This window comes from Watersipora subatra, chromosome 5 (assembly GCF_963576615.1).
Source record: "Watersipora subatra chromosome 5, tzWatSuba1.1, whole genome shotgun sequence".
Classification (NCBI taxonomy): domain Eukaryota; kingdom Metazoa; phylum Bryozoa; class Gymnolaemata; order Cheilostomatida; family Watersiporidae; genus Watersipora; species Watersipora subatra.
In genome coordinates, this window is record NC_088712.1 from 38,216,840 (window position 1) to 38,231,230 (window position 14,391).

Below are 14,391 nucleotides of genomic sequence, written 5' to 3' on the forward strand. Positions count from 1 at the left end.
CTAACGAGAGAGAAACTTTAAACTACGAATGCCAAAGAAATTTAAATTACGTTAATTAAGTTAAAAATGAAAGTTTGCTTTTAGGTTTGCTTCTAAGTTTGTCTTTTAAGACTTTGATAAAATCTAAATTTATCAAAGTCAACTGTTGTAATGAAGGATAGCTTATATCTCCCTCTCTGGCAAATGCTAGCGTTAGCTGCTATTGTATGTACTATGGCCTATGGTACTATGTACGTAGGCCTATTTAATTTTACATTTTAATTAATCACATTTCCTTGCATTATTTTTTTATTTGTTGCTTTTTGAAAGTATGTGGTAAATTGGGACAATAACCAACATGTTTTTTTTGTTACAATATCTTGTTTTGAGTGTTCTATTTGCATTTTTCAGAGTATGGAAACCAATCAATATATATTTAATTGTTCTATATATAATTAAATTGCACCAACATGCGAGTAAATTGACATATGAGCTCAGTCTCGGAACACATCAAGCTCGTAAGTCGAAGTATGACTGTATTTTATTTTGCCAACATGTTAACAAATAGTGCTATGCAAAAAATTCAATGCATCTATACTTTGTGCGTTGTTAAATGTATGTGAAGCTACGATCGCTATGAAGCTAAAACGATCCTCCACAATGTTCCTAACTCTTACAACTATTACTTTCACCACAATCAGAGTCAGTGCTGCTACTTTCATTATCTGTGTAATCACGAAAATCTAAATCAGCTATAATGTCATCAACACAAGTAATTCGCTGTTTTTCAACTCAGGAGGTACTTACGAAAGCCATAATAACACTAAATAGTTCGAACGTCAGAAAGGAAAAATATTTGTTTTCAAGTTGGAAATTCCCAAACAAAAATTTAAAACTGCTTTGTGATTTTAGGCTAATTTCATAGAGAAATCTTTGGACAACCCTGTCAATACCATAAAAGTTCTAAAGATCGTTGGTTATGTAGTCAACGAATAATAAAATTAAGTTACCACGCGATTGCTAGGAAAGTTGCGAAAATGCGCCTACAGCAGCCGACCATAGACTACGCATAAATGCGCCAATGGCAGTAAAGATTTAAAATGCAGTGCAATTCCAACTTTAGTGCAAGTCGGAATAAAATTTTGCAAGTCAAAGTAAAACAATTTTTTACTCTGTGAGTACGGGAAAGTATTTCACTTCTTATTTGCTTCATTTTAATTTATGTATTTTATTACCTTTTAAAGTATTCTATTCCGCAATAAAATATAACAAATGGCATCAAAATATTAGAACAAGAGAAAACAACTCCTTATCACATGAATTAAAACTGATGGACAAAAAGAATAAGAAATTATTAAACAAGTGAGAACTAAAATGTTGTACCACTAAAACTGAGTAATACTCTGATGCCGTCTTCTTCTCCCCCCACATCATCTACACACTGAATACTAGTTCACTAGTATTCAGTGTGTTTATGTCGTTTATTGATGATAAGATGGAGCCACATAAAAGATTATTTCGGATATTTTCATGGGTCGCATTTGTAACCTCGAAATAGTGTATGTAGAGACAGTCAGAACCCGATGACTCCCTGTAGAGAGCAGACGACTCCCTGTAAAGAGGTTTGTTCAGAAGCATCGATGTAATCGTTGAAAAACTCTTAGAACGTAGCAAAGGCTGAGGATTGAGCCTTTGAAGAATTTAATAGTCAAGATCATATAACGCATTTCTCCACAATGTTTACAGTTGCTAGTTTCTGCAATATCAGCCTATTTACATACAATAATTAAAATTTCCAATGTTCTGAATTCCATCGATTATACAGCCAATAAATATTGTTTCATTTAAAAATTTTATACTCTATTGTGAAAGTGATAGATAAAAATATGCACATACATGTATATTATTGTGGTTCAGGTCTACATATTTGAGGTTTACACAGTGAAATGTATTATTGCACACCTTAAAGTTGCAGAGAACGTATCGTGATCAATAAGTCATGGCATCGTAAATTGAACAAACTTTTGCCAATTTCTACCATATCATTATACCCACTTGATTTCCGTCGACCTATTGTAATCGAAGTTTTGCTAGCGGTTTAAACTGCCCTGGCAAGAAATTATCAACTCTGGTTGTTTTATTAAAATTATTTAATTCTTGTTAAACCATTTTTTAACACCAATACTCACAACAAATGTCTCATGCTTGTTGAGTTCTGAGTTACTCGGACATAAAAGGGTGAAGGTCACTCTCTGTTTGAAAGGGAAGGTCAGAAGTTCATCGAATTCTCCTCTCATGAGAACAAAGAAAAGACTCAGACATTTCCCTCGACCGAGTCCGTCACCATTCAAGTAGGCCTGAGATATAAATGAAGATACATCTATGAAAATAGACATGCATACTTAATTTTATACAATAACCAAACCTAATTTTTCCTGTCTATGATGCATGTAGTCAGTCATAGTACAGTTATCCCTCACTCATAGCCGCTTACCTATGCAATAATCATACTTTTAAAAGAAAAGCTTGTGTCATTGTATATTGTTTATATCATTGCTGTATGACGAGATATGATTGAATCAATATTCTGAGCTTGGAATCTTGGAGCTTGGTATTTACCTCAAATTCATACCACAACATACGTTTATGGCTAAACCATGCCTAAACAAACAGATAATATGCATAGACAGATGAGTAATATAGACATCCGCTATGGCCCAAAGTACATGTTAATGGCATGTTCACAAATAGATTGACCAATGAGAACTAGCCTCAACTGTGTGAAGGCCATGAAGTCTACTGAATTGTTCAGTGCCATTATTGAAGAAGCTTCATTGCATTTTTATGGTAACACAGGAACAGCAATGATATGTGGTAGCAGAAGAGTTTGTGAAACCATTTGCTTTGCTATATTTTGTGCAATAAAAAAACTCTAGAGATTATGGATGGAAACAGGTAATCGCAAAAATACTCAAGCTCATTACATGAGCGTAGTTATGTTCTGATCATCGTTGGTTGACGCCGATTATGGACGCGACTAGCTTGCGTTGCAAATGGATATTGATTAAAGTCTGGTTCCCATATCGATTGCGAGACTCCAGCGGTAGCAAACCGCTTGCGATGCTAGGCTCGGCGACGTATGTTCACATAAAGCTGCATCGCTAATAACGGCATAAAAATGTTCGCTTGCTATGCCGTTTCGATGATGCTGACCTTCACCTGTACAGTGCATTTTGGGAAGGTTTTGCCTGCAGCTATTCGCGAAATTTGAAAATCGCTAAACTCTTGCATTGCTGCCAGCAACTACCGGCGCATAGGTTCCCATTTCGCCGCTAATAGCCTGCGGTGCTGACGCCGGTGTTTTGCGACGTACGTATATAGGAACCAGGCTTTAGGCCATATCAACTATTTAGGCCAATCAAAAATTATTCAGTTTTATTTTAATCAATCTAGATAAATAAATCCATTTTAAAATGGCACATCCTCAATGCATTGGGTATGCAAAATACACATTTTATTGGTACATGCCCTAATAGTGCGTCTCTTCTGTCTGCCTGTTTTTAGGGCCTATTTTGTTTTAGATATTGTGTAATCAAAGGCCCTCTGAAGTTTTGAAAGTCTATATGTACAAATGAATTTTTGTTGCCCATCCATTTACCATATCCAACCTTGTGTGAAAAAATACTTTTAGCGTTTTTAAACACAACACCATCTGTAATATAGCAATGTCACACTTGTGCATCTTTTTAACTAGAGAGCGACACGCTAAAATGACTTCAATACAGACACCAGATACTTACATTTTACATCTGAAAAAATATAGGCAATTAACTTGAAAAGAATGACATAATATACTTACAGATCGGCATATGAATGCCAGTATTTTGTACCAACGACAACTGATAAATCTGATGAGATCTCAAATCTATCAAAATAATAAAAATAAGTGTTGTTTCTGTATCAATCCTTGCTATAATAAGTCTGTGTGTATATCTCTAAAGTCACACCAAAAGTGTCGAGAAAAACCATTGCAATACACAGGAATCACACCCGGGTATTCGGATTCTCAGCCAAACACACTACCAACTGTCCTACTCAATCACCTTGCTGCATCATAGAATAATTATGCACATAACTATTACACATGATGACCAATGATGAACTTACACAAATTTTTCAGAGATTTTATTAGAAAACATCTGCATTTGTTCCATATTTGCGATTGTTTTTGATGTGCGAGGTGATTTGATTACCAGAATGATTTTAGATTAAAATCGATAAAACTTGATCGCGAGTAGCCCTTTGAACCCTAACGGGCAGTTTTCCGGCATTGCATAGGGTGTGCCGGAAACCCTAACGACCGGAATTCTGGCATTCACACAGCTCTGTTTACAGAAACGGTCTCTAAGTAACAGCGTGAACCAATCAAATCAATTCCTGCACTGGATGTTAGACCAGAGATTTTACTTCCATTTGTAACAGTTTTCAAATATCTTTATCTACTTCCTTCGTTATACTAACAAATTTTATCAGAACAGCGCGAAAAAATCGATAGTAGGTCATAAATGATTGTGATTCAAATGAATAATTTTTCATGATACTAACTATAATTTTCCAACATATTCCGAGTCATGAAATTACGATGAACATGTGCTCAATGGATATGACACTACTGTATATGTTTTTACAAATTTTTAAAATCATACAAACTTATTGTTTTAGCCCGATTAATGGTCAAGTAATGTTTTTCTGTTTGATGACATTTGCTGTGGGTTGCCCAAGTTTTTATTAGTGTTTTATCAAATATCATTGTATTATGAGCACATTTACATATATTTAATAAAAGTTTAAAAACTTCGGAACGTTGGACAAATTGCCCAGGGTTACTGACACGCATCGACAAGAATGGCCAGGGGTCAAAGGGTTAATATGCTCAGGAGGAACATGCGTGCGAAATGAGATCATTAGTTGTTATCGTAGCAGTAGTTGATATATGTTATTGCACTGAAGTTGCAGCGTCATGTGTCTCTATTCTGTTGGACTCTTTGCACTTATAGACATCACTAGCTGCATTACCCGTCTACACGAACAGATTCACGTGCAGCATAAGGTTTATTGAGAGTTGTCTTTCATACTGTAAAACAACTCCAAATATGCAGTCTACTGAAATTGTCCTGATCAGAGAATGCATGCACATATACATGTCAATGTTGGGGAGAACAATGGAAATCTGCAATGTGTCTTACGGCTAGATACGTGTAACATCTAGTAAATATTCTAGATTCATGGGTCTAGATTCATGCATCTGTTCACCCTCGTCTATATTTGCAGTTGACGATCGCGCACTTCTGCCGCTGAGCCCCCGCCTCGGCTGACCAGTCTTTACCCGCCTCGCAGTTGATAATCGCCTTTTTGCACTCGCCTCGCAAACAATCGGCCTGCACCCGCCTCGCAATCAATTGCCTTGCACTCTCCTCGAAATCAATCGCCTTGCACTCTCCTCGAAATCAATCGCCTCGCAATCACCTCGCACTCAATCGCCTCGCACTCGCCTTTCAATCAATCACCTTGCACTCGCAACCAATCGTCTCGCAACCAATCGCCTAGCACTCAATCGCTTTGCAATCAATCGCCTCGCAACCAATCGCCTAGCACTCAATCGCTTTGCAATCAATCGCCTCGCACTCGCCAACTCTTTCATCCGGAAAGCCGCGCCTGGAGACTCGCTGTACTCGGGGCAAAAAAGGTCTCCCATGCATCCCCGAGTGACGCCATGGCCCCAAGCCTAGCTGTGCTACCCGGCATTGCCCGGGTAGTAGAAAAAGTCTTTGGACAGAAAATTGATTTGTATTTAACATATAACAACATTTGCCATTCTAACTTTCAAACTACATATCATGAAAGAAGTGTTTGGTGTAGTTGAAATAAATTAAGAGAGAAAATAAAACGACTGTAAAGGTTTTCAAACCGATGTAAATTTAAAATTTCATAACTTTCAGTGACCTATATCTTTTGATAACGTACAGTGGAACCTCAGTTCTCAAACATAATCAGTTCCAGAAGGTAGTTCGAAAACCGAGTTGTTCGAGATCCGAAACAATTTTTCCCATTAAAATAAAATAATGTAAATTTTAATCCGCTCCAAGGCGAGAAAACAACTTCGGTAAAGTATTTTTTCAACATTTTACACCATAAGCTGTGCTTGTACCTGGGTAATAAAAGTCTTTGCACAGAAAATCTATTTGTATTTAACATATATAACGACATTTGCCATTCTAACATTCAAACTACATAGGTAACATGAGAAAACATGATAGGTAAACGTATCATGAGAAAAGTGTTTTGTGTAGTTGAAATAAATGAAGAGAGAAAATAAAAACAACTGTAAAGTTGATCAAACTTTGTCAAACAACTGTAACTTTCAAACTTCATATCATGAGAAAAATGTTTCGTGCAGGTCAAATAAAATTTAAAAATAAAACGACTATAAAAAGGTTTAGATGTAACAGTGAAATAGTTAGCAAGTAATAGCTAAATTGAGTGTTTTGCTACGATTACAATATGAGATGATTCGGTAATGATACAATTAATACGAACTGAGAAAACAAAATAAAATTCGGGAATATGTTGAATTAATAATAACAATTCTTGCATAGAAGTGTGTGTATAAAAGGTTACTGTTTCACAACAGCTATCCATCAAAACTCTGAATACGACGATACCGGTACGACGATATGTTATGTAAAAATAAAATATTGTAGTGTCTTTGTCTGGTCGGAGGTGAGAGAATCTAGATGCTATTTCCGCTCGAGATAATACAATTGTCCGGGTGAAAAGTAGTGACTTTAGCAAAGCAGCGATTTAGCAATTAAGAAATAGCCAGAAATAGATGTTCACAAAAACGGCATCGTGTTTCAGAGTTAAAGATGTGGTTGCGTCAAAAAATTCAATTTAATGAAATTAAGACCCATAAAAGGCTAAAACATCAGCTACAATTTGATGCCATTTTTGTCTTTGTAGACCAACCCTGTCCAGAGATATATGCGTTTGAATGGGGCCCTCTTTTAAAAAGCTCACGTTCCAGCGGGTGCTTCTTTCGTGACGTCACAAGCAATATATCTGAAAAGAAACCACGAGCGATAAGTATGAGGTCGCTCCCTTAGCCAATCATCAGCGCGAAATTTTTATATAGGCCGTAATAAATGTTATCACTCGTAAAACGTGTTGTCTGTGATCTCAAATTTAGGGATTTTACTCTATTATTAATTCGCATAGACATCGATATTTACTAAATTGATTTACATCGTTACTTTAATGAATTACTCGATCGACCCGTTTTATTGGCGAACAACATAATTGTAAAAATTGCTGCGAAGGTGACTGCGAGTTTTCTTGGCATCAGGTAGTAAAAGTTCTACGGAGGAAGATCGGAGAATGGAGATAAATTTATCTTTTACTATGAGTCTCCTATAGAGTTTCCTGTTGAGTTTACATTCAGATTATATTTCCCTGTTTGAGGCTAAAATGTAATTTCCTGCGCGTGCGAGATACGTATGTACAGTGAGTTCTTGATGGCTTCCTTTTAATCTTTAGCATCTAGCAATACAATGGCTTAGATTGATGAATATACTAAAGGTAATATTTTAGTACTCATTAATACATGTACTAATTAATAAAATTATAACTTTTGCTATCACTAATCATCGTTTTATGGTTTTTTATCGATTCTCCTAGCTACATTTGCTTCAAATTTTCTGTGGCAGTTTTATCTAGTAAATTAGATTTATGATTTGACTTTAGATGTTCACTTTTCACTTGTAGAAAGTGAAGAAAATTGATTGATCAATGCAAATCTTTAATTTCCAGAACCAAAGCTCCGAATCGTTGGCTTGGCGTACTTGTGCCTTTGTTAAACGTTTATTCGTTTTTAAAATTACACTCGCAATCTATCAAACTCCCAATTTGAAAGCTTTCAATAGATACGCTTTAGAATGACATATCTATGAATGACATATATTTATTGCATTTGTTTTACTGATTACAGGATGTTTATGTCGTCCCACCAGCCGAAGCAGCTTTGTCAGTGTGGAAACTGCCATAAAGGGGAAAGAGAGACTTGAATGTGTGCTGCATAAACCATGTTTTGTTCGAGTTTCTTGCAGTAGATGAATTTGTCTTATTGTATCAGCTAAAACTATATGAGTGGCCACGACTTGATGAATATTTTTAATAAAAGCTTTATGCCGGGATGAAAATCTTTTGCTTGTAAAAATTATATAATAAAATTATATTGTTGAAGATAATGCAAAACATGATTTGCAGAATATTGTAGTGAATTGGATACGGTATATGGATGTCCGTAAAACTGGATTTGAACTCACGTTCTCCAGTTCTGGAGAACGTGAGTTCAAATCCAGTTTGCAGCAGACTTCTCATCCTTAAAACTCTATCCCTATGTATATTATTTTCAAAGGTAGTAAGAAACTAGTTTTCAGTGTTGGCAATGATATACAGCCCCGCCCCAAGGATAGGCGACGGACATAATGTGGGTGGGGCTTTTGGGAGGCTGTATATCAGTAGTGTGGGTAGCGGCGGAAGTGTGCTGATACAAAGACCTTATTCTACAGTTAACTTGACAGAATTACCGTAGACCGGTAGAATTGGTAGTCAGTACTCCAATGTTTACACAGCATTTAGAGAAAGTGAGTAAGACAAATTTTCAATTTTCATTATTTGAGGCCTTTGAAACATTTATAATAATGTATCTGTAGTAGGGTTTAAAATTTTATTCTAACCAACATGAGCAAGTACAAAATAAAATATATGCCAATAAAGCCGTGTAGGACTAGACTTTTATCGCAAATAGCCGATGTGAATACGAGATATATTGACAGATAAGTTCACTGGTGACATCATTTTGGGCAAGTCTGGGCATGTTTTTTTGGCCTGAGCGTTTTTACGGCGACCAGATTTTTTCGATTTTAATCTTCAAATAACTTGGCAATGAGATTGCCTAACACAACAAACAACATATCAACTGATAGAGAAAAAAATGCTTTTTTTAAGATCAACTCAAATTTGACGCAACCACATCTTTAATAAAATTTGATCGCCAAATTCCAATATCGAGAGAGTCTATGGTCGATATCGTTTTGCCGAAAACAAATTAGCCGTAATACGTCGAGGACAAAAAAAGCATCGCGTGTCATGAAGCTAAAAGAAAGCCATCGAGTTGAAATTATTATGTCATTTTTGTGTGAAAACCGCAAACGATGAATAGGTTATGTATAGAGGTGTGTACTAACCGGAGATTCCCGTTAATGCGCCCTAGATACCTAGTAGCGGGTAATAGTCCGAAAAGTACGGTACTCTATAAGGCGGACAGACAGACAACGATTGCCGTTTATATAGTGGATAATCGCGCTTCGCTTGATCTGAGCGTTTTAATCGTGATCAAGTTTTACTGATTTTAATCTTGAAACGTCCTGCCAGTTAGATCGCCTCATACATCAACGTGTGAGGTGATCACACGTTGATGTGTGAGGTGATCAACGTGTGATCACCTCACACATTGATGTGTGAGGTGACGGCAGAAAATCGCATCAGGTGACGGCATCGCATCACGGTGATCACATCAGGTGACGGCAGAAAATCGCTCCGTCACCACCCCGATTTTCTGCCGCCTCCTCATCGGCCTCACTTAGAGGCCCAACAGGCAGTACAGGGTCAATAACCAGCTCCACCGGCGGCATATTGATGGCATCCACCTCCGAAAAGTGGTTGCCACCTAGACCCAATGATCTAGGTCGAATGTCACTGACAAGTTCATGGCTGACATGGTCAGTACCTATGTCACTACCATAGCGCCGTCGCCTGACATCCCTTACATGCCTAGGCATGCCATCCACACACACTGTGTGCTTAGAGTAACCTGGTACGCTGGTAACCTGCCCTAGCGTCCACTGTTTTGTGCAAGATGGGGGGTATGAGAAGTTGATGGAATTATTATTGATTACCGATGAAAGTCATGTTTTATCCTGTATTATAAAACAGTATTTCTTCCATGCTACACTGATCATATTACCTATGTTAAGGTTATTACTATTACTAACTATATAACTATCTGCTGTTACCACTATTAGTTCAGAACTCCCACTGCTCTGCAAGCTGCAATTACCCATCACACCTACCCTTATGCGCATCATTCTACCAGTTTCAACAAATTCTATATGTGAAAGGATATGCCAGGCCATTAACCGCTTTGGGAGCTCAGTGTGTCCTGATTTTGTTTTTCTACTACATACTGCTGCAGTCTTGTTCACTATAATTCACTCAAAATCAGGACTCCGCCAAATGTGTGGGACACACAGAACAAAACACTACAGAAGAAAGGTCGTGGAATGGGTTCACCATAAACATTTATTAGTTAATGTTTATCCCAAACTTGGAGTTATCCCCTACCAGTCAATAAAAATGACCGATAGGGGATAACTCCTCACCTGTAATCACTAACCCATAAATGAAACCTATATAATACTATTCTACACCATAGAAACACTCACTGATGATGGGTTCAAATCGACTAAGCTCTCCCTAGTGGAGGTAAAATTTTAGCGCACAATCACATGGTACTCTGCTACAAAACGTTCTACTGCTACTCACTATTTGAAGTATGGAAACATACTGCTTGTGAGGAGAACACGATTGAAATGCGAATGCTTGACATACCTGCTCATCGCAACTGAATAATGTACCCACCAAATTTAAATGTATACACGAATGTAAAACTATCAATGTAAAACCTTTGCTGCCAACACCAGCTCCAACGCTATTCACATGCCCTAAACTGTTATTTTACCTAAAAGTACATTTGCCACAGGCTATGAATGTGATTCAGATGAAAATTAACAGCCGTTAGCCATGAAGGTGGAAGTTATTACCATGGAGTACTAGATAAACCTAGATAAATAACGGGTGTTTTAACACTACGGGTGTTTTAACACCCTGATATGCTGTAAATCACTAGCAAAATGAACAGACGGCACCAACTAAATAACAATCAACTTTACGTACTCTGTAAATAAAACCTGTTCCAACTTCCAGCATATGAATATTTTACCAAAAACTCAACACTAACCCTCGCACACATTTTGTAGCCATATCTAGAGCTGTAGAAGGGATAACTATAGATCGACATCTGCCGACCTCTGATAGCATCAGATTTCTTTCTCTTGTAATCGCAGATTCTCCAAATGAGCACTCCATCATAAGAGGCAAACTCCAGGCCCTGAAATGAAAAAAAGAAAGTTTACAATGCTGACAGACCCATAAACATATTAACAGAATTAACATATTACAAACATATTAACAGAATTAACATATTACAAACATATTAACAGGAAGAAGGCTTTTAATGAACTAAGCATCTATTAATTTCCTTTATTCAAAACCATAATACTTGGTCACAAAACCAAACACAAGTCACCAAATGTCTTTTTTGAATACAGTGCTTTTTAGGGGCAATTCTTATGTGTTTAGTCGTCCCTCAAATTTATTGAAGTTTTTAATGTCTAATGTCGAGTTTGACAATAAAAAAAACTATTGAGTCAAAACAAAATAATTTTTTATTGTAGTGTATTATTCTGAAGAGAAAATCTTATACTGTAAAACCTTATTTGAATGCCATGGCGCTTTATTTTCCTTAGAGCGGCGCTTTATTAGAGGTGACGCTCAAATAAAGGGAGCGTTGTAATTTTCAAAAACCTCATCAGGATGTTGAAAAGATAAATTTAACTCTTCCACAGGTGAATCAAATGCCATCTAAATTATGCACTCTCCTTTTGGGGGTGCAATATCAACTCTTTTTAACGCAGGAAATTTACTGACTTATTTCCGATTTGTCATACAATTTTTAAATAAATATGCACGAGGAAGCTGATACAGTAGACACTCCTATAACATATACCTCCTATAACATATACCTCCTATAACATATACCTCCTACAACATATACCTCCTATAACATATACCTCCTATAACATATACCTCCTACAACATATACCTCCTATAACATATACCTCCTACAACATATACCTCCTATAACATAAACCTCCTATAACATATACCTCCTACAACATATACCTCCTATAACATATACCTCCTACAACATATACCTCCTATAACATATACCTCCTATAACATATACCTCCTATAACATATACCTCCTATAACATATACCTCCTATAACATATACCTACTATAACATATAATGTACCTCTTGCAACATAAATTCCAGATAACGTAAAGACATGCTAAGTTTTTTTTTTGTATTATGTAAAAAATTTCATATAATGTAAAGTGTCAAATTGGGACAACTTCTCAAACTCGATTTGAATGATAACATATCTGGTCGCGATCATGAGAAAAAACGACGTACGTATAGCGTTACACCTATTATATATAATGTATATACATGTATATACAATTTCTATGACATTCTAGTTCGTCATGATAGATCGTCAGATGTGTAGGCAAAACAGAGAACAGGTAGCTGCGCAAACTTGAAGGCGATCGATTGGTGCTGGTGTAACAGCGTTGGTCTACCAATCTGCACGTCACGAGTTGAGAGTATCATCCAGTTATCTTTTACCCTAACCTTGACCATTTGGATCCAGATAGATGACGAACAGGTAGATGCCACTCTTTATATAGTCAAATATATTTTTCTTTTGCTTTATTGTAGACATATAAAATATTTGTTATTAGTTTTACTTTCCAGAATAGAATGCGCTGTCTAAAAAAAATGAACAAATCGTTGTGAATGGACGTCGAATATGTGCATTTTCCATCAACTTGTGGCAAAATAACTGCAACCATTGTCTATAAAACCGGTGGAATTGATCAGAATAAGGAGACAAATTGTTGATGGAAACTAGTAATATTGCAGTTACGATACAGCCAATAAATTAAAAAGTTAAATCTAGTTTTTGTCTTGTTGTATAGCCAAAGGGGTGAGCTTGGAAAAATCTTTGAATGGATTAGGCAATTTACATGTATTTTACTGTTCTTATAACGTAAAATCCCTATAACGTAAATGTTTTGGGCATAGATTATTTACGTTGTAGTAGCGTCTACTGTACATGTCTCTACCAATCGATATCTATCGCTTGCAATTAATCAACGATGGTCTTATAGTTTGCGTTGCCATTTTTTGGAGCTTTCAAGTTTTTTATTTTATTTTAAATTTGAAAGTATACTTTTATTTTATAACTATATTTAATAAGGTTGCATAAAAGCTCATTGCACTCATCGATATGTTTGTTACAGTTCGCAGGCAAAACTGGCTTTTTATGTGCAATATACAGGAATTACAAGCGCCAATCCATTGTAACCAGGGTTCAGATTACCGCATTGGTGCTATCAAATAATGTGCTATAAATATGCAAATTTACAAGTTTTATAATAATAATCTATCAAATGCTACAAATATATAATCAAGAACAAGTGACACAAACCATAATTATAATACATGCAGCAACAAAAATTAACATTTTAAAACAAAAATATTAGCATCGTTTGCTCGACCAGTTGCATTCTGATTGTTGCCTTCGTTTCAAACCATTTCAGATTCTTCTGGCTGTTCAATACCTTCCACAGTGTTTTATGACCTCAACGCCTCTTCTGCACAGCTGAGCTAGTCATTATTAGCGCCCAATCAATTTTTAGCAAAGCAAAACTTTGTACGCGATGTCACTTTGAATAGAAACCGGTAACGAGAATAAAGAGAAACCGCGTGTAATCAAAATAGCCTCAAAATATGTAGTAGCACATTTTTCACCGTAAATGCAAAAACTTTTTCCAATATGGTTGATAAATCTAAGTATCAAGACCATGTTAAACAAGGAACTACTACTAGCCTGATACAGTTACTAAATATTTCTATGGGGTTGCTTTCAATGTTTTAACAAAAAAACCTAAAGACTTGGAGTTGGAAAATGGACTTCAATACTAACAGAAACAACGAACAAATTAATTGTTATTGATGTAATCAAGTCATTATTAGTACGGTTTTGTGGACTTTTTTTTACTGATCACTTGCTATTATGGGAAGAGCAAGAATGTCAAATAGTGGCGGTCAAATAGAAGTGGCATTCCAATGGAAGCGGCATTCAATTAAAGGGTGGCACTCTATTTTTTTAACCCTTCTGCCATAGTGGCGCTAAAATAGAGGTGGCGTGCAAATAAAGGTGGCATTCAAATACAGGATTGGATAAGGGTGCATGGAATCTCTTCAGCTTTCACTGAAAAGCTATTTCCATAAAACTATTGAAACTGATATGGAGTTAAAAAGCGGGTTTTTAAAAAGTTGATGTTTGATACTGTGAATAACTTGAAATACAGTGAAACTCGGAT

The 14,391-nt window shown here is 36.2% G+C and overlaps 1 protein-coding gene across 1 annotated transcript in view; it reads right to left on the minus strand.

Moving 5' to 3' along the window:
* The window catches only part of LOC137396364 (TNF receptor-associated factor 3-like), a 52,899-nt gene that overhangs the window by 4,159 nt on the left and 34,349 nt on the right, over window positions 1-14,391 (minus strand). Inside the window, exons 12-13 of the mRNA XM_068082607.1 lie at window positions 11,117-11,266; window positions 2,169-2,336 (exon numbers count right to left, since the gene is read on the minus strand). Of these exons, the coding sequence (XP_067938708.1) occupies window positions 2,169-2,336; window positions 11,117-11,266 (318 nt within the window). The remainder of the gene's footprint in view (window positions 1-2,168; window positions 2,337-11,116; window positions 11,267-14,391) is intronic.